Raw genomic sequence first — 21,285 nt, 5'->3', positions numbered from 1 at the left:
ATCAATCAGTTCTTGGGAAATAATTAGGTTTCCGGTCGTGGGACGAAAGATAGTCACTTGGTTTGAAACACAACCTTCTGTCGGAGCGAGAGTGAAGAGATGCTACCTTGTTTGCTGTTCTTGCCTTCAAGACATCATATTTTACACCAAAAAAAACATGATATTCCCTCTTTGAAAGCCCTGCCCTTGGGAAATGTATCCTTTTCATACTACCAGAAAGTCTACTAAAACGACAAATTCCGGACTGACGTTTTAGCCAAGGTACAGTAGTAGCTTGTTTCTATTTCAAATATTTTCTTCCTTTTGAATGAATTTCACTTGGAATGCACTATTAGCAATACATGCCATAATGCATACGACACCTATGATTCTGACTTTTCTTTTCAATATAGTTAGCTTCTGTTTTGAAATGTTCTGTTTCTGAAATGACATGGGATGCTTTTTTTAATAATATTTTATAAAATATCATTAAATAATGATATTGAATATGGCCAAAATGAACAATGAATGATCAAAACATAATTTTTGATTGATCTTCAGAAAGCCTTTCATTTTAAAATATTGAGCAGCTTTAAAGAGATGATTCAACTTGTTACAATTGTAATTTGACACTGGGGCAGTTTTCTGGTTACTCTTATAATACTTAACCAAACAGTTGAGTAATATTACTTCCTACTATACAATTATTTAAATATATATTTTGTCATCATTTTATCTGTTGGCTTGGGCTTTTCTCTCAGTAAGACCATACTGTACCTTATGTTTCCAGAGTCTGCTGGTCAGTTATAGAAAGAGGTCACATCCTTTCTTCTTCCTCAGAATTGACCAATTAATGGGTTCGAGCCTGATGTGCCTTCATATTTTATTGTGGATCATTGTTACTTAACATGAATTATTAAATATGAACCATTGATGTGAGCGTCCCACATCTCCTGTTTTTATAGCAGCCATTCAGTCTGTTTCTAGAGCTGCCAACTTGCCTTATTTAACACGCTGAATATTCACGAAAGGAGTTATTCTGACTTTATTCTATTATCTATCTATTATACATCATGTAATAGCTCTTTGTATAACATTTTCCTCGGGCCGGCCAAAATAACAGAGGTGCTGAAACACAACAAACAATCTGCAAAGGAAAGGTTATATTTAGAGTTTGACCAATATATTACCTTTGGGAATATTATCTATCTGTATACTAGCAGAGGAGAAAATAAATTAAAGATTTTATTTGGAAAACCATTATGTTTTCTTTCCAGAGTTGATTTTCCGAGTAGAACATTCTCAGACTTCCAAGTGAAATGTCCGATAACAAATAAATACAAGTTCAACAATCTGACAATTTTAGTTTCACTTCTCGTAACCTAGATGGAGTTCAATAAAATGTGATAAATATTTAAAAACACGTAGGCCAATTTTTTCCCTTTTCTCAATACCCTATTTCTTATATTTCCAAGGATTCAGCTTCATTCCCTCTCAGAAATATCAGGATCTGCGTCCAAATTGAAATTTATCGAGTAAGCGCTGGGTCTGAGCTGTGCTTGAGCTGTGCTTAAGCATAGAATATAAATCAAGCCTGCACTGTACTTTTCAATAATCTAGTATATATGGGTAATGGGGCCCTCTCTTTGAGGGTAACCAATGCAGGAAGGAAATAAGTGGGTCAACTGCAGCTGCAGATATTACCAGAATTGAGGGAGCCTGTGTAATACTTTCAGTCTCAGAAAAAAAGATCGACCGCACCAGCAAATCTTCTGCTTGAAGAACTCTTCCATTAAAATTGAGACCCCTTAATGATAATACTTGGCCATTTGCACTATGTTAAACCCTCAGAATCGATGGGTGTCTCAGGTTTAATGAATGCTCAGATGTTGACGGTCAGTTAAAGCCCTCTCTCATCCTGGTGGGGGAACTGCTGAATCACCATCCTACATGAAAATGAATGTGTTTCGTCCCATCACTATAAATGCGTTATTTTTCTTTAAAGGTCCCATGTCATGGCCATTTCTACTGATCATAATTCCATTGTTGAGGTCTACTAAAACAGATTTATATTGTGCAATTTTCCAAACTCACATTGGTTTCTCATACAGCATCTCTGTAAAGTATGTGTATTCACCGGTATTCACTCTCTGTCCTAAACGGCTTGTTGGAGCTCCTGCCCCCCCCCTCCCTGTGAGCCCAGTGTGCTCTGATTGGTCGGGACGTTTGCGAGGCTCGTTGCTGCTCGCATCAGGCTTCCGTGTCGGCGAAACAAGAGAACAAGCTAAACTCATCCTGAGCACACACACACACAAACACTCACAGCCGAAGTAAAAACAATAAGTGTGGCTTGATATTGAGTAAGAAAAAGGTTTATAACGCTGTGAGCATGGGTCTGCGGAGAGCATGGGTCTGCGGAGAGCATTTCTCCGCGATCCCAATGTAGTAGTCCGAAAAACGTTTACCCATTTAAACAGTCGTGGTAGATACCTTGTTTGTTTTAAACATCATAAATACACAAACAACAATGAATACTTACAGGTTGTGTACCCGAATCTCCCGCTGGTCCAAACAAAGTAGGAACAGCATCGTTCTTCAGCGTAAGGCACGCTGTTCATATCCGGCATGAATTGCTGAAAGGTTTGGGAAGTTTTGTTTCGTGAAAGGCTGGCAGAGGGTGTTGCCTCTGGGTATCCCTACGTAGCGATACCCAGAAGGAAGAAAACATGGGAAAATGAGAAATCTCCAACGAGACGTTTTGGGGAGGTATTTTCTGTGCTATAGTTGAACTCGCTACAGGGTGTACTTTGAGGGTTTTTGACTCTGCACACTGTTTACATGCAGAAAAACCTTCATAAGACACAAGGGGACGGGTAATAACCGGAAAAGCATGACATGGGACCTTTAAGACTTTGTTAAGAGGAATATATATCTGAATTGATTTTTGAGTGGTAAGGTAATGCAAGGTCACTACTACAAGGATTCACATTAAATCAAAAGGTCAGCCCTCGGCTGGTGTTGTGTCTGCCTCTTTCCTTCTCAATCCAAGTGCTGCAGGCTATGTTTGTAGCATTCTGGATACAGTTATATCCAAGTTAGAGATACCCCAGAATTATATTTACTGTGCATCAAAGTTATGCAATATCTTACTGCAGGATACCCTGCGAATGATTCTTTTAGTTGCATTGAAGCTCTCTCTCTCCCTTGTGTTCCTTCTCTCTGTGTCTCTGCCACAAAGGTCTCACTCCATGAGTCCCGTTCATCCCCCCAAATCTCTCCGCTCTGACTTTGTCCGTTGGCATTACGATTTTCGTTCCCGTCAACCTCAGATGGACTGTAAACACGATGACATGGTACCTACTTTGTTCTGAATCCCTGCTCACAACCCCCTTCAATCCGTCCTTTGATCCACCTTCCCTCTCTGCGCCATGTGCTCCCATAGATTAGAGTTGGCATTTGGTTTCTGAATTTCCCAGGTGTTGTAAGCACAAGTGCACGTCTCCAATTGTCCTTTTGTCTTCCGACAGAGCAGCACTCAGATGTTCCCAAGTCGAGGCCAACACAAGGTTAACTGAACGCAGACTTCAGCCGATCCACCAAGGAACCCTAAGCTAGCTTGGCTCGACATGCTAGCTCTCACATATTTAGCAAATGTGAATCTCTGAAACCCAGGTTTTGTCTTGCGTAGTAGAGCCGGGAGGCTTTCCCTTTTTCTTTTTTAGTTGCACATCGAGGGAAATGTGCTTTAATAGCCTGCAGCCTCTTTAGGTGTCTTTCCGCACTCAGGTTTTGATTGGCAGCCCAGAGGCTCAGACAGACATAGTTATCTCACTGCACCACATGCCTAACAGCACTCGCAGCCACCAGAGCTGTCCGTCACGCCTCTTAACTTGCAACCTATGGACTTCTCTCATGAAAGGGATACACGCACAAGCAGGGGCTGTATTGGTTCTACAAAAGTCACAAACTTTAAGCAGCAAAGTGATCTCTCTAAGCTGAGATGCAACCTTTTCATTCAAAAGTGATTATTGATTTATTAACGGTGACTAATACTTTCTGGTGTTTGTTACAATCTTTATTATCATTGTCTCATCAAGCCTGCTGTAACAATACGTGTGTCTCCTACCTCTCTGTATGTTGTCACCTCTCACTGACGATTCATTTTGAAATCTTTAGAGTGAGGAGAGCTGTGTCTAATCTTTGAGTATGCAACTAATGTATTACTACACTGGACAGCAACTACTATAGGGAAGAATAAATATGCTTTGTGCTGCATTCTGATTAAATTGACCGCTCACCTAAATAACTCCAAACAGGTGAAGAGGGGGGGATTCAAACTTTGGAAAGTGTGTATCCTACCTGTTCATATGCATTGATATACATGCACAAATATTTATTGAATGTATATTTATGAATATTTTTTGCACAAAAGCCACTTGCCATAGCATTTACATTTACATATAGCTGCACAAGCAAACACTGCACCCAAACAAACAAACAATTACAAAATAAATATACCTGAAACACATCATTAAATGTAGACAATCGCTTCTAAAAGAGAACCGTTATACATTGGGGTTAAAATGGTGCCATTGATGATGCATTTCGAGCAGGTAAAGAATGACACATATTGATGTAAGTTGTACAAAAACAAACCTGACAATGGTTTCTGTGTCCCTCATGTTTCTCTCCCTCTCCGTCAGACACTCATGGGATGGATCTGTTTGCGGTTGCAGTCCATGAGTTTGGTCACGCCATCGGTCTGGTCCACACTTCAGCCATAGAGTCCATCATGAGACCGTACTACCAGGGTCCTGTAGGAGACCCTCTGAAATACGACCTACCGTATGAAGACAAGGTCCGCGTCTGGCAGCTCTACGGTACGAGGGAACATCCAAATGCTGTTCTATGTGCGTGTGTGTGACAGAGAGAGGAAGAGCAATTGCTCTGTGGAGCAAGGTTATAGATGAATGAAAACACAGATTGAGTTAATTGGATCTTTTTTTGTGGCATATGACCTTATCACATCATTGACTGATATAGAGAGCAGCAGTGTGTGCGGGAGAGAGACTAATGACCATGAAGACGAGAATGAAGTGCACCAAGCAACGCTGAAGGCCAGGACTGTGAAAGACGGAGATCAATTAAATGAAACCACAGAACAGACACTAAGACGAAGCCCAGAGCGGGAATTTAATACAGTCTGAAAAGAAAAGCCAAGGGTTAAGTGCTTTAAACTTGCATTCTCTGCAATAGCCAGCAGGGGGCACTTACAAATTACCCTACTTCTCACTTGATGCCCTAAGGCTAAGCAAATATTATCCTGGCAAGTTTTGTTTGTTTCAAGTCATCTTCCATACAGCTTGATGTTCATTATGTAAATGACGGTCCCATTTAGGGTAGATGGACTATAAACAGTATATGCTTTAGGGCTTGGCTACCACATTAGCTACTACAGTTTGTTTGGCCTGAATGCTATCCTTTTTTTTCCTATTAGAACTTTAACCTTTTTACAGTGTCTGTGATAATGCAGAATTTTCCAAAATACCCCCACAAGTTTGCAAAGCTACATTAAAATAAATTGCCTTGTTTTTAACATAGTCTTTAATCACCTATCCTCCCTAGGGGTCAGAGACTCGGTGTCCCACACAAACCGACCAGACAACCCCTCCCAGACGGCTGAACCCCCTGTCCTGCTGGACCTCCCTGAAAACAGGTCCACTCTCCTGTAAGTAGAACATCTGGTTTCTTTTTAGCGATACACAAAGAACTCCACCCCTCCTTGTTGTCAAACATCCATCACCCAACAGTAGATACAAAAACGTTATCGTCAACATTGACTGTTGGATTGACAGTTGGAGCAATCGATGGTCCAGTTGACAACTTCAGGTGTGTTCACTATAGGAAAGGTGATGGGGTCCTTTTGAATTCAACAGCTTTAGACCATAACTATCTATACAAAATGTAATTACAATTGTTTCAGATGTTTACAGTCTTTACAGTGTACAAGATATCTCACTGTGTACCTCTGTAAAGGCTTGGACTGACCCACATTCCCAGCAGTAGAGCCTGTCAGACTACACAGAACATGAACCATAAGCACATTTAGAGGGATGACCTGGATTCAGCTAAGAGTCTCTTGTTTGCAATTTTAAATCATTTTCCACATTCAGGTGCCAGGCCATCATACTACACTATCTCCTCTCTCCTCTAGGACATGTATTAAAAGTATTATCTTTGTTATTATAGCTGGGACTTACTGAATAAATCAACTTCACTGTCAAAACAATAATATCTAGCACATTTCTAAAACGGTTATGCACTAAACAACAAATCAAAATGATTTTGAGTTACCTTGGCACTGTACTAACTTTATATATTTGGACATGTTAATTATTATAAAGCTTAAACAAAGTGAGTTAAGTAATTGTACTCTGAAAGTTAGTTTTTTTAAAGAGTGGATCAAGAGAGCAGCTTGCTTAGGGAGCAATCAAACTACACCAACAACAACAACAACAAACGTTTGCTATCCTCCATAAACACTCATTTAAAGACAGCAGTTCTAAAAATACAAATATAAAACCCTCTTTTCCTTTAATGGGACCAGCCTTCCACTGCCCTCAATACTAATGTTTTACCTCCTCCATATGGTCATAATGTGCATTATAGCTGGATTATCCTTGACATGGGTCACAAATGTTGACCACTAGGCAGCGATGTGGTGTTAATAGAGCTCTGAATGGAGATCTTTGTTAATAATGCAGAGTCTAGCTGACTCCCACTCACAGTGGCAGCCCTGTGGTGCTAATGGCTTCATCATTGGGAGGCCAACCACGTCGGTGCTTTAAATCACTTATTAGCCCAGAGGATAAATGCACTGGGGGACCTCAGCATGTCAGCGCGATGGCATTTCACCCTAATCATTCAACACATGGACATGCATGCATACATTCAAACTCTCTCGGCTTTGCAATTACCATATTTTTTTATGTATGCAAACAAACTGCATACCTTAAAATAAGTGAACATTTAACCCTTAAAAGGTTTCTTGGCCTGGGCGATAGTCATTTGACAGGCTATGTCCATGTGTAATATGGTTGTAACATGGGTGTAATGGGCTTTGTTGATGTGAAATGTGGGTGTGATAACGTGTACAATTGGTGTAGTAACAGTGTAATTGTGGGTGTAATAATAGCGTAACATGGGTATAGTAAGGGTTTAATAAGGGTGAGATAAGATAATGTGTAATATGGGAATATAGGGTTGTAATAATCTGTGATATGGGTGTAATATTGACAATAGCAATCAATTAATTTTCCAAAAGATTTACTTGTGATTGCCCATTTAACGGTTAAAACAGGTAGGTGTGTATATATAGCCTCAAACACTCAAAGTTTAGATTGATGATATTTAATGTAATGTCCTTGTTTTTGTTGTATTACTTTCCTCTCCCAGGCTGACACAAGATGCCCCAGACAGATGTACCAGCCACTTCGAGGCAGTGGCCCAAATTCGAGGGGAGGCCTTCTTTTTTAAAGGTATTCAGGCTGAAAAGGAAAGAGCAGACAAGGGACACTGATGGACAGACAGATGAATAGAAAGTGACATAGAGAGGGAAGAGAGAAAAAGAGGTGAATGTGGAGGAGATAAAGTGGTAGAGTAAGGAACGGGGGCTGGACAGAGTAGCGGCTCCAGCCAACGATAGAGAGCACAGTCATGTGTGGCTCCCAGGGCCCCAATCAAATCAAATCAAATCAAGTTTTATTTATATAGCACATTTATAAACGATTTTTGGTCGAGCCAAAGTGCTGTACATATAATAAAAATAGCCTACAGTAGAGACACTTTACAGCTAATACAATAGCACAGATTGTTCAGAATATCAATATGAGAAAAAACGACACCCTCTATCCTTAGACCCTCACATCGTACAAGGAAAAACTTCCAGAGAAAACCCACAGTTTAAGGGGAAAAAATGGGAGAGCAACAGAGGAGGGATCCCTCTCCCAGGACGGACAGACGTGCAATAGATGCCGTGTGTAAATCGAAGAGATAATACATTTTACAGCATAGACCGAATGTTAGGAAATGCATGTGTCTGTAATAAGAAGATGAATCCACGAGGATGTCAGCTACAATCCTGTGGAAGCCATCAGGGAAGCAGCATGACGAGACCCAAGGCAGGACCGCAGAGACAGGTTCAGCCACGACCCGAAGTCCACGACTTAATCCAGAACTCAGGATAGAGGATCCAAGACACAGGACTACAGCAAGAGGATCAGCCTCGACTCCGGATCCCGGCGTAGATATAGATACAAAACAAGAAAAAAGATTTGGCTGGGTTAATCGGAACAAGAGAATACACAGACAGACAGAGGGGGAAAAGGTCATTGGATAAAAGTTATTCTTGATAACCCTCTAGAAAGATCTCATGAACTTCCCCACTCAATCTATCAAGACCCGAGCAGTTCTATTAGATATAGGATAAGAAACAGAGATAGGGAGCACAACAACCTATCTCTTCGTCAGATGCACTCCCCCGCTTATCTAAGCGACTCTGTACCCCGTTACCCTCTACTAGGCCATAGACCAGCAGAGGGAAAATGGGGGGTGGGTAAGGGTTTTTAAGAATAAACCGCAAGGGTCTAAAGGGAAAAAAGCTGTACTGTCGTATATTCTGCAGGCCCTTAAGGGCTCAAGCTTTTGTTTGGTGCATACTTGTTATCTGCAGAGCTGAATATTGATCCATTTAGCTGATTGGCAGGAGTGGTAAGAGAGCTTTTATTAGACAGAACACATTATTATATTGTAAATGATCTCCTAAAACGTAACGCTTCAGAATATATTTTGGCTAAGGTTCCTGTTCCTTTAATTAATTAAACCAAATGCATTCTTTACCAATACTATTTTCAAAGTTAAATCAAAGATGCTCAATAAACAGAGATACAACTCTAAAGAGAATGTAAGAGTAATTATTGAAGATTCAGTTCTTCTTTTGCCCTTTGGATGTGAAGGAGGTAAAGGAAGGTGTAAGATACTGCAGAGACAGCACACTGTGTCCTAACTTAACACAGCTTTTCTGGTAATAGACTCCCACTGGATATTGTGAAGAAGAACCAAGCTCTAACCTGTTCCCATCTGTTATAGGAAAGTACTTCTGGCGACTAACAAGAGAGAAGCACCTGGTGTCCCTGCGCCCCGCTCAGATCCATCGCTTCTGGAAGGGCCTCCCCCAAAATTTGGACAGTGTGGATGCTGTGTATGAGAGGCCTGGGGACCATAAAATAGTTTTTTTCAAAGGTAAATAGCTCTATCTGGTATCAACTTCTTCTATTTGTCCGTGGTTTTAGTTGACTGACTAGGCTATACAACTTTGTAAATACATTCCAAATTATAAAGATAGTATTTCTCCTTTACATGTTGACCTGTGTCCACCCTCTTCAGGTCTAAAGTACTGGGTATTTAAGGATAATAACGTAGAGGAGGGCTACCCTCGTTCAATCAGTGACTTTGGCCTACCCTTGGAAGTAATAGATGCAGCCTTTGTTTGGCTACACAACGAGAAAACCTACTTCTTCAAGGACAACCTATACTGGCGCTACGATGACCACCTGAGACGAATGGACCTGGGATACCCTAAAGACAGCTCGGTCTGGAAGGGGCTGCCGCCACAACTGGACGACGCCATAAGGTGGTCTGATGGTGAGTAGCCAAAATAATCTTTAGTAAAAAGAGTAAAAATGGCATTGAATGCCACACAGTTCAGATGTTCATGCTCTCTACCTAAATTGTTTTATTAGTTTTAAACACAACCACAAACAGGCATTTTCCTCGTCAGTGGAAAATGACTCTAAATGGGAACACAGGTCTATAAAGTCTTATATAGCTCTAAAGGGAACTTTGAAAAGGTATGGAACGGTACCGTCCCTCTCTCAATTTTAACTTTATATTGCAATTTTTTTTAAATGTGCTTATTAAAACTGTTGGTGTACATCATGGACATCATTAGGGCCCTCTGCCATAGCTAGCACCTCCACTTTTAATGGCTACAAAGAAATAATTCTTACATTTTCTGAGCTTAAATATTTATATTCATGACCTTATTAAACCCACAGCTAACGTGTTATGATCATTTAAGAAAGAAACTCATTAGGGAAGTATTTTGACATGCAAATAAATACACGTCCAAACTAAAACTCTCTAAGGCTCTAGGCAAATATGATGTGTACACAATAACTAATAACCGATGACCCATAACAATTGAGCTGTGGTTATGGAAAATGTAAGGCTCTACTTTGGCCTTTAGCGAACAAGTTTCCAGACAACAAACTTTTTAGATTACAAACCCTGAGTCTACCAGAAGGAGGGTGTAGAACGGGCATTTCGGTTTGCCAACAACAGCCTTGCCCTTTACACCCCAAACACGATGGCTGTTATGAATCCACAAGCCAGTCTCTCCTTATTAGACCATGCTGCAACAATAAGGTCAGTGGAGTCTGTCAAAAGCATTAAACATGGATTACAAAATTCTGGTCTAATCCTAGCAGAGGTCTAACAGAGAAGGTTTCACCTGAATGAACCTAAAGGCAATCATCGTCTATAACCAAAGTTTGTCAATAGAGCAGTCAGCTTGCAGTAGTCTTATCTAAAATACCAGCATGGAATCACAGTAAGAATGAAGCCAATGAAAGATAACGCCCATATTGAGCAGCCTTGCATTTCACAGATTGTGTACATTTTCAGTGCATCCGTCCTCACATTATCTGCCTCAGTTTACATACACTATTTCCCTGCACCAATCCCTATCAGCCCTCCTATCAACCATGCACATACAGTATGCAATCCCTAATTTCAACTATTCAAACTAGTATCATTTTTACTTGTTCACTGAATTTAGCGCAATCTATCATTTATTCATGCAGAAATGTATTTATATGTACATGTATATGTATTTACACATCCGACTATTTCAAATGTAAGTGCGTAAACAAAATAATCTGTTAAGAAAAAGTTCACTATTTAAAATACATTAATGTTCATGTATTTTCATAGAAGTTTTAACAATGTCCATTGCAGAGTTGCTGTAATTAAGAGAATGTCGCACAAGAGGGCGGTGCTGAGCTGGAAAGTGAGGTTCGGGTTCAAGTGAAGGAAGGTTTACAGGAACTAGGGTGGCCTCAATGTGTGAGGACACAGACACTATTAGTATGTACATCATTTAAATTGTTAGAATGCATCTGTTTTACCATTATGCTGTTGTAACACTAAATGGGAAATTATTCATAAAAAGCATTTTGGTTTGTACACTGTCTTGTACATTTTACAAATTATTATTTGTAATGCGAAAGGTGTCACAAAACCCACAGTATCACCACTCTCTGGTAGTTCCCCTGTTTTATGGAAATATATAACTTTGCTAACCCTAACAAAATACTGTATATATGTATTATATATTAGTGAAGCTTCCAGTTCTGCTTTTAACCTCCAAAAAAAAAAATGTTGAGAAAAACCTAATTATGCTGAAAATACTAGACTCAGTACATGACTTTGCAAACAAGCTGTATTTAGTAGATTTGTGTTGTGTATGGGTGTGTGTTAGTGTCTGTGTTTGGTTGGCCTACATAACAAATAGAAAGAAGCATTTCCCAGAGCCAAACATAATCCTTCAATTGAAATGATCATTTTGTTTTAAGTGGGGGGAAAAATGATAAATAAAAATGATGCAGGAACTATTATAGTGCAACCATATGGCAGTACTTTAAATCCCTCTTTTAGTAGTTCAGTTGCAAACTTTTCTCATCCTCTCTGTGCTGCGATCAGCGTTGGTATTTACTCCTTCCTAGCGTAGCTGGGAATAACAGGTGTGTTATCAGGCTCACACGTGGTCTGTGCTTATCTCCACTTAAAGCCTGAACTGTTTATTAAACTTAAAAATGTGAGTACCGTCCTCCTCACACGCATGCTGTTTTGCGGCCGATTGTGGCTCTCACTGACTACAACCAACACTACTATCTTTCTGAGAGTGCCCTGCTAATCTGTTGTCGCTGAGTGCTGCTCTCGCATGAGAAATGTCTCACTCTGGCAGCACAGGCACTGCGTTCTGTTCATATATTATAAAGCAGATCGCACATGATTGTTAAATTCTGACCGTAACATACGGGAGACATGAGTGTTGCAAATTGGCTCATGTCCTTTATCACATATGGTCTATTACTGATACGGCGAGTAAATGTACCTTGAAAAAGTAAAAACTGATGACCTTTTAAATATTAATCGGGCAATTATTACATTACATTACCTTTCATTTAGCTAAGCGACCTACAATAAGTGCAATCAACCATGCACATAGAAACTAAAAAAAGCAAGAATCCTGCAGATATATTAGATTTGATTAGCCAAAGCATTTTAAATAATACCTAAGAAGTGAGAGTCTTTTATCTCATTGAATTTATTATGTATTTATTGTTCAAGGTGTAGTCGAAACAAGTGGGTTTTAAGTGTGCGGAAATAATGTGTAGACTTTCCTCTATCCCAATATTAATTATCAACACTTATCAATACTTATTAACAAAGCGTGAAGAATATGAATGTTATTTGGGTCAAGCCACTATATGACCTACTGAAAGCACTACATTTGCAGCCTAGTTACTGACGTAAGTAAATCAGCAGGATATACATATCAGATCTCAGCTGTGACGCACCTGCCTTTGTTCAATGTTTCTAAGTAACAAGCTGAAGTGGTTAGGAGGAAGGAGATCAATCGAGTACCAGAAACACGCATAGCATTTTCTTAAAGGTCAGTTTGTACATTGAAGTTATGTCGTTTGTAATTACCTCCATACAGATATATTGTTATAAGGTCAATATAAAAGGTATTCACAACCTAACAGAAAGCTCAAGGTGATATTCACACTCAACCATTTAATAACTGAAACACCAATTAAATGCATTAGCTCAGACGCATATTTAGTTTATATCATTCAATTAGTGTGTGTGTTGATCCATGTGTTCCCCCCTTTCTCTTTTAACTCCTTCGTTCTCTGGCTAGCTTTATAGGAAGAGGTGGGGTAATGTGATCATTATTGGAGCATGTCACGCCTTAATCTGCCATGTCAGTAATCTTTACGCACTATGTGCATCTGTGCCTGTGAAGCATGCCTGTCCTTTACCTCTTATACAATGCCTATAACGGTTTCTATAAAGCCTAAGCGTAAACGTGCGAGTGAAAATGTGCGGAGCTAACAGATGGCCCTGTGTAATTCTGTGTGGCATTAGCATGACATTACCCATTATGGGGAGTGATTATTAAGTGCTGAAACATGAATCGCAATAAATACATAGAAAATAAACTAAACTGTACCATTTCTCTTTCACTTTTTTTTTTAAAACAAGTTTTATTTGAGGGTTTCTCTCTCATTTAAACTTTAACAACAATCAAATCAATAAAACTCTCTGATATGTAGACTCACTGGGAGAAAGCCTGATTTAATCACGGTATAGCCTGTGGAGGGTAATAATATTAGACTTAATGAGTCACGAAATATGAAAAGGCAGCTTTTATACTGTCAATGAATTAAATGTGTAATGCACACCAAGGCTATTTTCACACCAATTTGTAATTGCTTTGATAATAAAAAGAAAATCAATTTAGCTTCATCATGTGTGGATAAATTACACATGTTCTGTAAACCAGAGTCAGCTTTATCACCCAGTAGGTTCACACAAGGAATTTGGTTCGGTGTATGTGGGGCATACATAAACAGTGGGAGGATAATTTGTTAGGAAAGAAACAAATATACCACACTTTAACAGTACAGACAACATCTCCCATTATCACAAGTGACGTTATTAAGTGATTAAAGTCTGTCTTTTGTTGTTGTTTTTATTAAGAGCAACAGAAAAGACATACTCTACATTAAGACTTTTACATGAACTAGCTGTCAATCCACATATTATAACTGAGGTCCTTGGCATCTAAATGCAACACATGCAACTTCATTTGTTTCCCCTTCTATAATGGATTAAAGTTACAGAGGTTATTGGGCTTGTTATGGGCAAAATGACTTGACCTGAGACCGAAAATGGTAAAAAAACATGTTGTGATATAACTCTATAATTAGCGGGTATTAATTCAATTTTATGACTTGACAGTAAAGTGAACATATTGACTCGTCCGTGGCATTTCCTTTGACTAGACAAAGATGTTAGATCTGGAGTCCGTCCCCTACTGCTGCATGGAGAAAGGTTACCTGCTGTTCCAAAGCAATTACAATAGGTCAGATGCTGAGGACATATTGTTTTCCCCTGGGAGATAATAGTGTTTACTTTCAACAGAGTTTTGGAAAGCAAATCCCCTCCAAGAAGTGTTTCCACCAGTTGGCTGTACAGAGTAGGCTTAGATAAAACACTTGTAGGTCTTTAGAATTGGCACAAAAACATCTAATTAGCAGGAGGTACTCGGGCCTTATTTCAGACTACTCAGACAGGCCACACCGCCTTTCCCCTGTAGCGACTCCCAGCTCAACGTGTGGAGGCTCTTTTTTTCCCGGTCAGGTGTTTAGAGGTCTGTGTTGTGTCTGTGTGAGCTTTTGCCAGCCACAGAGGTCCTGCTAGGCTCTTTGATGTGTGTGTGTGAGAACAGGCCAAAATAGAAAGAGAGGACAGTCCCAATAAAATACCCATTTATATGAAAAGACACACGCATGTATAAACAAGCAATTTCACATATAAACACACCTTTGTGAGGGAGCTGGACGAATATCAAAGCCTTTACCTGCTGTTAAGCTGCTTCTATACGCCTAGGATAAAGGGAACAATGAGATACAGGGAAGAGGAGAGACGTGGTGGAGACAACTCGTCGTGAACAGTGAGTGAGAACAGTGTTATGTACCGAAAGAGGTCTTTGAGAAAGCACAGGTTGAAGAGATGAATAGGAAATATGCTGCAAGCAGGAGAGAACTGTTACTCTGTTGCAATAATAGGATATAGGAAGCAGCTAGAGAACATCCATTGTATTTGTTATACATTTGTTTTTCTCAATTATCTTGCTAATATATTTGTTTTCTGCATTTTAAAGGTCCCCTATTATGCAAATTCCACTTTTTCATGTCTTTAATATACATAAACATGTGTCCCCTCTGTGTTAAGAGATCCTGAAAGTTTCAGGAAAAAATATTCTCTCTTTTTGTCCTGATCCATTTATATAAAAACCTGTCTGAAAATGAGCTGATCAGATTTTGGCCACTTTATGATGTCATAACGTTTTTTGGGCTTGTGTAACCATTAGCCAATCACCAACCAAGATAACACCAAAACACACACTAATTCCAACACTGTGCCTTTCTCTCCGAAGGCTCGTCCTATTTCTTCAAGGGGAAGGAGTACTGGCGAGTGCCGAGCAGCGACATGGAGGCGGAGGCAGGATACCCCCGCTCCATCGCCAAAGACTGGCTGCTGTGCACCGAGATGCAGGCAGACTCTCCGGACACGGAGACGAGACTCAACGTGCAGCATCAGCCGGACCACGCAGAGAACGGGTTTGAGGTGTGTTCCTGCACCTCGGACTCCGCCTCCCCTTTAGGCGCCCACCCCTCCCCCTACCCCCTGTGGCTGGTGCCCCCTCTCTGGACGCTCTCTCTGGCCCTCCGCTCTGAACTGCTATGATGCCAAAACATGGGACGAGGTTCCTGAGCTGGGTGCAAAAAAACAGTCGGTTTGGTGGAGGGCCAGTCGGGACTCATTCTGAATACAAACTGGAATTTATAAATATCAATTGGTACGTTTTGGTATTATTTTCGCTGTTATTTATTTCACATGCTATTTGATGGTCATTTAAAGCGCCTTTCGGTATGGGTAGTACATACAGTTATCATATAATCATACTATAGCCTATCTTGTAGACATCAATCCACTGAAAGTGACCATGCTTATACCGTGCTAAACAACTTTAGTTACACAGAACCACTCTTATTTTATTCTTAAATTGCTGTTGCATGATCGCAAGGAAGCTAATCCAATAGGATCGTTCAGAATGACTGTTTTCATGTAAAGCAAGTTTACAGCACTATTGAATGGCTACCTGGGATGTGGATTTCAAACAGTTGAAGAGTATCCTGAGATGGTAAAAGGTGGACAGTGGAGAGATTTAAAAATGTACCTTTCAGGAATAGTTGGACAATTTGGGGAAATGTATTATTCTTATTATTTAGTTAGATGAAAATATCCATTCTAGTCTCACGTCTGTCTGGTTCATATTTAGCTTATCTCGTAGACAGTTAGCTTAGCTTAGCAATAATGCTTAAATCAGTGAAGAAACAAATAAGCTAAAGGCTAAGCCATGCTAGTGTGTTTGTTTCCTGCTATCACTCTCTATGTTAAGCTAAGCTAACCAGGTCCTCGCTGTAGCCACCTTACATATGTGAGAATTTCACTTATTTTCTCATGTAACTCCAAAAAAGAAATTTCAAACCATTTCTTTAAATACTCACTGGCCAGTAGAACTTTCTGCCAGGCTGTTTATGGCCTTTTAACATTTTTTTACCAATCAAATAATCATGTTTAAGTTTAGGTCGGTTACAGGTAATGTTACAGTTCTCACCACGCCCAACCCCTATAGGGAGAAATACACAGTACTTTAACTCAGCTTGACAGGACAAAACTGCATGCAAAACTCAAACCAGGGTAAAAAAATGACATCGGGGATAATGATAATATATTTGGATGGGTGACTGACAGGTGAAAAGTACCCAGAAATGCAGTGGAGATAGTTTACAAGTTAATGATCCCACGGGGGTTTGTCAGGAAGAGAAAATAAATGGCATGCTGGGATGTCGACAGGTAGATGGATAGCATACTGTACACAGGTAGATGGGGGAATACCATCGAGTACAGCAACACGAAGACAAAAAGGGCAGCGTAGGAAAAATGTAGACTCTGGATAAGACAGAATGTTAAAATGGAGTTTCTTAGTGTCGCTTCACGCCATTATCCTAGCTTTAACTCCCTTATCTGTTCTACCACGCTCTTTGATGAACCACTGCTCATCCATCAGAAGCATTCCCTGCCACCACAGAGGCAACATTAGTTTTGTTGTATTTTTTTTTATAAATATAGACGGATTGTAATTCCATCTTTCTTCAATCAGATTTAGTTTCTCATCAATCAAAGCTCCATCTCAGAAATGTCATTAGCAAACCTCACCGGATAGCAACTGGATTTATTCTTGCTGATATATTTACCTACAATTTAAATATAGACACAAATATATTTGAGTTGAGACGTCCCCGTGGTTACTTCAAAGCCGCTGGGGACTGTGTATATTTCAAGGTGTGTTTTCTAATGTAAAATATTTTTGTAGGAAAATAAAAGAATATGAATGACTTTGTACGCATACCGACTGTTTTTGAGTACTGTGCGTTGCTGCTGTGCGGGTGTGAGTGTAATTATTTAGTGTTATTGAAAAGGAGCCCAGCCTTGCTGACAGATGAAGGCAACATGACAGCTTGCTGACAACTGGGAGCCGCTCTCCATCTCTCTGATGTTCTTGCTCTTGTAACGGCCACTGCTGTTCATCTGGAATGCAAATCACCTCACGTCAACCACACCACACTGAGCGGCTATATGGACAGATTGGCTGGCAGAGTTGTATACACTCCTCTTGTCAGGGATGTTATTTAAGCAAGAGGCTACTGATGAATATTCACGTTTTACTGCAAAATAAGGTTTCCTCCAAAATATTAGTTTTTAAGACAACCATTAAACATCACGCATCTACACATATATCCCTTCCCCAGCCCCAAGAACAGACCTGAAAAACATGTACATGCGGGGCAAATTACGTTTTCTGGAGTAAAACAAAAAAGAGAGTAGCTGGTAGTCTATGACAATATACTGATTCATGGAAAAGGAAACTAAAAATAAATACAAATAGTGGTGGTGTTAATATATGAATAATAGTGATAAGAATAATAATTGTTGAATATTTGCTTGGAAATATTTGCCCTAGACTTCTGCTTTCAGACGTAGCTTCATACTGTAAATAATTATTTACAGTATGAAGCTATTACCAAAACCAATGATACTCCAATGCAGAGGCAATATTGTAATATAAAACATTTATATATTTATATATGTATATTTAAATAGTCTTAAAGTTGCCCCTTTGAGGGCAACCATAATGCTGATATGAAATTGAGTTTGCCCCCCCTGCCATACCTTAACGAACCTACTACTTGAGCCACAGACTGAGTAGTGGAGTCAGGCATGTATCATCCTCTCCAGTGGTGCCAAAGAGTGCAACTAGAGCGTTAGGATGCAGGTTTTGGAATGGAAAATGTCCTTGCAATATTTATCTAGGCTAGGAGGGAGGCCTCGTTTATTTTACATCTCTCACAGTAAGGGCTTACATCTGGGTAGATCCGGGACAATTGGCTTTAGACATTTGAGCTATGTGAACCACTTTAAACTGTAGCAAACAATGACGGGCACAGATGGATGTATAATTAATCAGTTTGAAGATGGTCAAATAAGGTTTAAAAGAACAAACCTGTTATTACCCTCCGGCTTGATTGTTTATTCTTCTGTTTTCTATTCTGCATCACAAGCACAAACATAGTATCTCTTTCATTTGAATGTGTTTAACTACTTTGTGCTCTTCATTGCATTTTCAAGACTTTGTAATTTATCATCCTGTTTACAATGAATCCGTTGTTATTCCGCGGTGGCTCCCCCTTTGTCCCGCCTTGCATACCGGGGGACCCCACTGAGAGCGTACATTTTTCTTTCCCTCCTCTTGACACACTCGAGTAGTGTTAATTAACTGGTGTGACTCGGGGGCCAACGGGAGACATCCTGCTCCCCGGGGGCTGATGCAGAGCGGCGGGTCACAAATCAGCAGTTTGTCTATGCTACCGCCTAAACCAAATCGAATTGTTCCAATTAACAATCGAAGGTATTTGTTAAGCGTTATTTGCTCCTGAAACTGTAATGTGCATTTAATCAAATTGTACTTTTTAATTGAACATTAACATGTTTTTAATATCCTTATTTTTAATCAGCAGCTGCACAGGTACTGAGTTTAATCGAACCATCACAACCTAACTAGGTCTTAATTGTCAATGCTGTCTTAAACTGAGAAAAACTTCCATGCCGGGAGGTCTGCATCATTAAAATGAAGAACTCTCTGTCTCCTTTTGTGTGTTTTAGGGCTTACAGCTAAATCCTAACTGAAGACAAACAAAACCAATAATATATAACTGTGCTAATATGTCCCTGTGTGTGTCCACGCATCAAAGTACAACTATTCAGTCGTTCTGTTCTCAGCTCTGAGTTGATGCAGAGGGTCGGCAGAAGGAGTGGGTTCTAGCTTGCATGGAGAAAGAATCGTCCGTCAGATTTGTGAGACAAGGCTCTGGCAGCCCTCTTCCGTCACATGCCTGAAAAGGTCATATTGAATTCAACTCTTGGCCAAATAAGTTTAAGGAAATTGACAGGAAGGAAGGAAGGGTGTAACCGATCACGTCTACTTAGACCAAAGTTTGAGCAAAAGCATAATCTCGTCATTTTTTAATCTGATGGGACAGGGAGACATGGAAGGTTCATCTTGATGGAAGACATGTGGACCTGCAAAACTGAAAGACACAGAGTATAAGTATAATGTATAAAGCTATAATGACATGGGGGTATTCAAGTATGTGTGTATTAGCTATAGAGCTGTCAATATATAAAGAATATTGATTTATCCTCCGTTTTAGTTTTGATACCCTACACCTAATGTCAGTGTGTTCATCAATGTTCTGCTGAAGTAGAGCGGACACTCTTGATCTTATTATGGCAAAGCACAGGTCAGATGATGAGAGCAGAGACTCCTGATCTCCTGCGCTGTCAGTCTGGCCGTTCTCTGGTGAGGAAAACTGACACTTTTTATAAGGTGATGACTGTGAAATGCCCCAGAGGCCTTCAATCCGTTTGAAATAAAACACCAACTCCCAACTTTCTAAAGCCTTCCGTTCTCATTTATTTCCCAACTAGTCACAAGTAGAACGTGCCTCATCAGCCGTGCAAAACGAAGGAGGTTACTAAAGTTTCTCTATGCATGAGGCTTGAGGGAAAATCACACCAAGCATTGCTGAAGTTACCAAATGTACACTTTTCTGCAGCGATGATGCATATTTTCAACATGGGTCAAGGTCACAGAAGTCAAAGCGATCTGTTTCTGATTGGTTGCTGATTCATTCTACTAGTAGGCTATCCATAACTTTAAGTCTGACCCAACAGTGCAGAATTAAACCCCCAAAGTGAATTGATCTTGAGGCGACCATCACCTATTTCCTTGGACATTGGCATTCTACCACAAGTCACACTTCGCCCCTCTTCTTGTGTAGTTAGCTGCTACTAGCACTACACATTCTGCAGTTGGTGGATCATGAAGTTGCTGGGATTAGGAAAATGTTACTCAGTCCAGACATACAATCTTTAATTATAATCTAGGTGTATGGTGAATATGAATGATAAGTAGTTTAAAAACGTTTATCAGGGTGTTCCTTTACTTGGCAGCTCTTTATTTAACCGGTCTGTAATAAATCAACAATGATACATTTAAAGACGTGTGTTTCCACTGAGCGTTAGAGCTGCTTGATGCTTTAGAAAATCTTTAAATCCAGTCTATGAATACCAAAGTCTCCCCTGAGTCCTTGGTGCCCTCAGTTGTAATAGAGTGTATTGAATTTCCCTCCCCGCTTCGTGGTTTAATTATCTGGCTTGACCTATTGGCGAAGATCACACGCTGGAGTATAGCAATGCAGCATGCAGACAAAACAATTATGCTGATCAAGTCTTTAAAGTTCATAAATATGGAAGTGCGGAGATGGGTTGGAAAAAGCAGTGACCTTCATGGCAAGATCTGTAGCTATCCATCTACATCAAAAAATTGGCCACCATTGAGCTGTGCAACATTTGAACCAAGTGGGTAGTTGGTGTTAGGCTGAAAATATGAGCAGGGCACAGTGCCATAACACTCAATATTAGCTAAGTGGAAAGGAGTGTCCTTGAAGGAGGCAGCTGCCCATCTCCTAGCCTCGGTCAAGGAGATGAAGTTCCTCATAGGAAAAAATATATAAAATGTGAAGAGAAACACAGAAAAGGGCTATACATATAGAATATGTATAGAAAAATAGCTTATGTTTGCACATCAGATGTTGGTATTGATTTGCTCACAAAAGAAAAAGTGAACAGACGACAGAAGAAGTATTCTTTACAGAAGAAAACATAATTGTTCTCAACAGGTAGGAATTGTGTTGACTGTCAATC

At 39.9% G+C, this 21,285-nt stretch overlaps 1 protein-coding gene across 1 annotated transcript in view; it reads left to right on the top strand.

The window, feature by feature from the left end:
• The window catches only part of LOC117455787 (matrix metalloproteinase-17-like), an 81,616-nt gene extending 64,313 nt beyond the window's left edge, over positions 1-17,303 (top strand). The window contains exons 5-10 of the mRNA XM_034095358.1: positions 4,683-4,859; positions 5,605-5,707; positions 7,435-7,517; positions 9,127-9,279; positions 9,424-9,681; positions 15,332-17,303. Of these exons, the coding sequence (XP_033951249.1) occupies positions 4,683-4,859; positions 5,605-5,707; positions 7,435-7,517; positions 9,127-9,279; positions 9,424-9,681; positions 15,332-15,642 (1,085 nt within the window). The 3' untranslated portion in view covers positions 15,643-17,303. The remainder of the gene's footprint in view (positions 1-4,682; positions 4,860-5,604; positions 5,708-7,434; positions 7,518-9,126; positions 9,280-9,423; positions 9,682-15,331) is intronic.
• The last annotated feature ends 3,982 nt before the right edge of the window (positions 17,304-21,285 follow it).

The sequence above is a fragment of the Pseudochaenichthys georgianus genome, chromosome 12, assembly GCF_902827115.2.
Source record: "Pseudochaenichthys georgianus chromosome 12, fPseGeo1.2, whole genome shotgun sequence".
NCBI classification, from domain to species: Eukaryota; Metazoa; Chordata; class Actinopteri; order Perciformes; family Channichthyidae; genus Pseudochaenichthys; species Pseudochaenichthys georgianus.
Note: the sequence above shows the minus strand (reverse complement) of the source record. Positions and strands in the feature narration are given on the sequence as shown.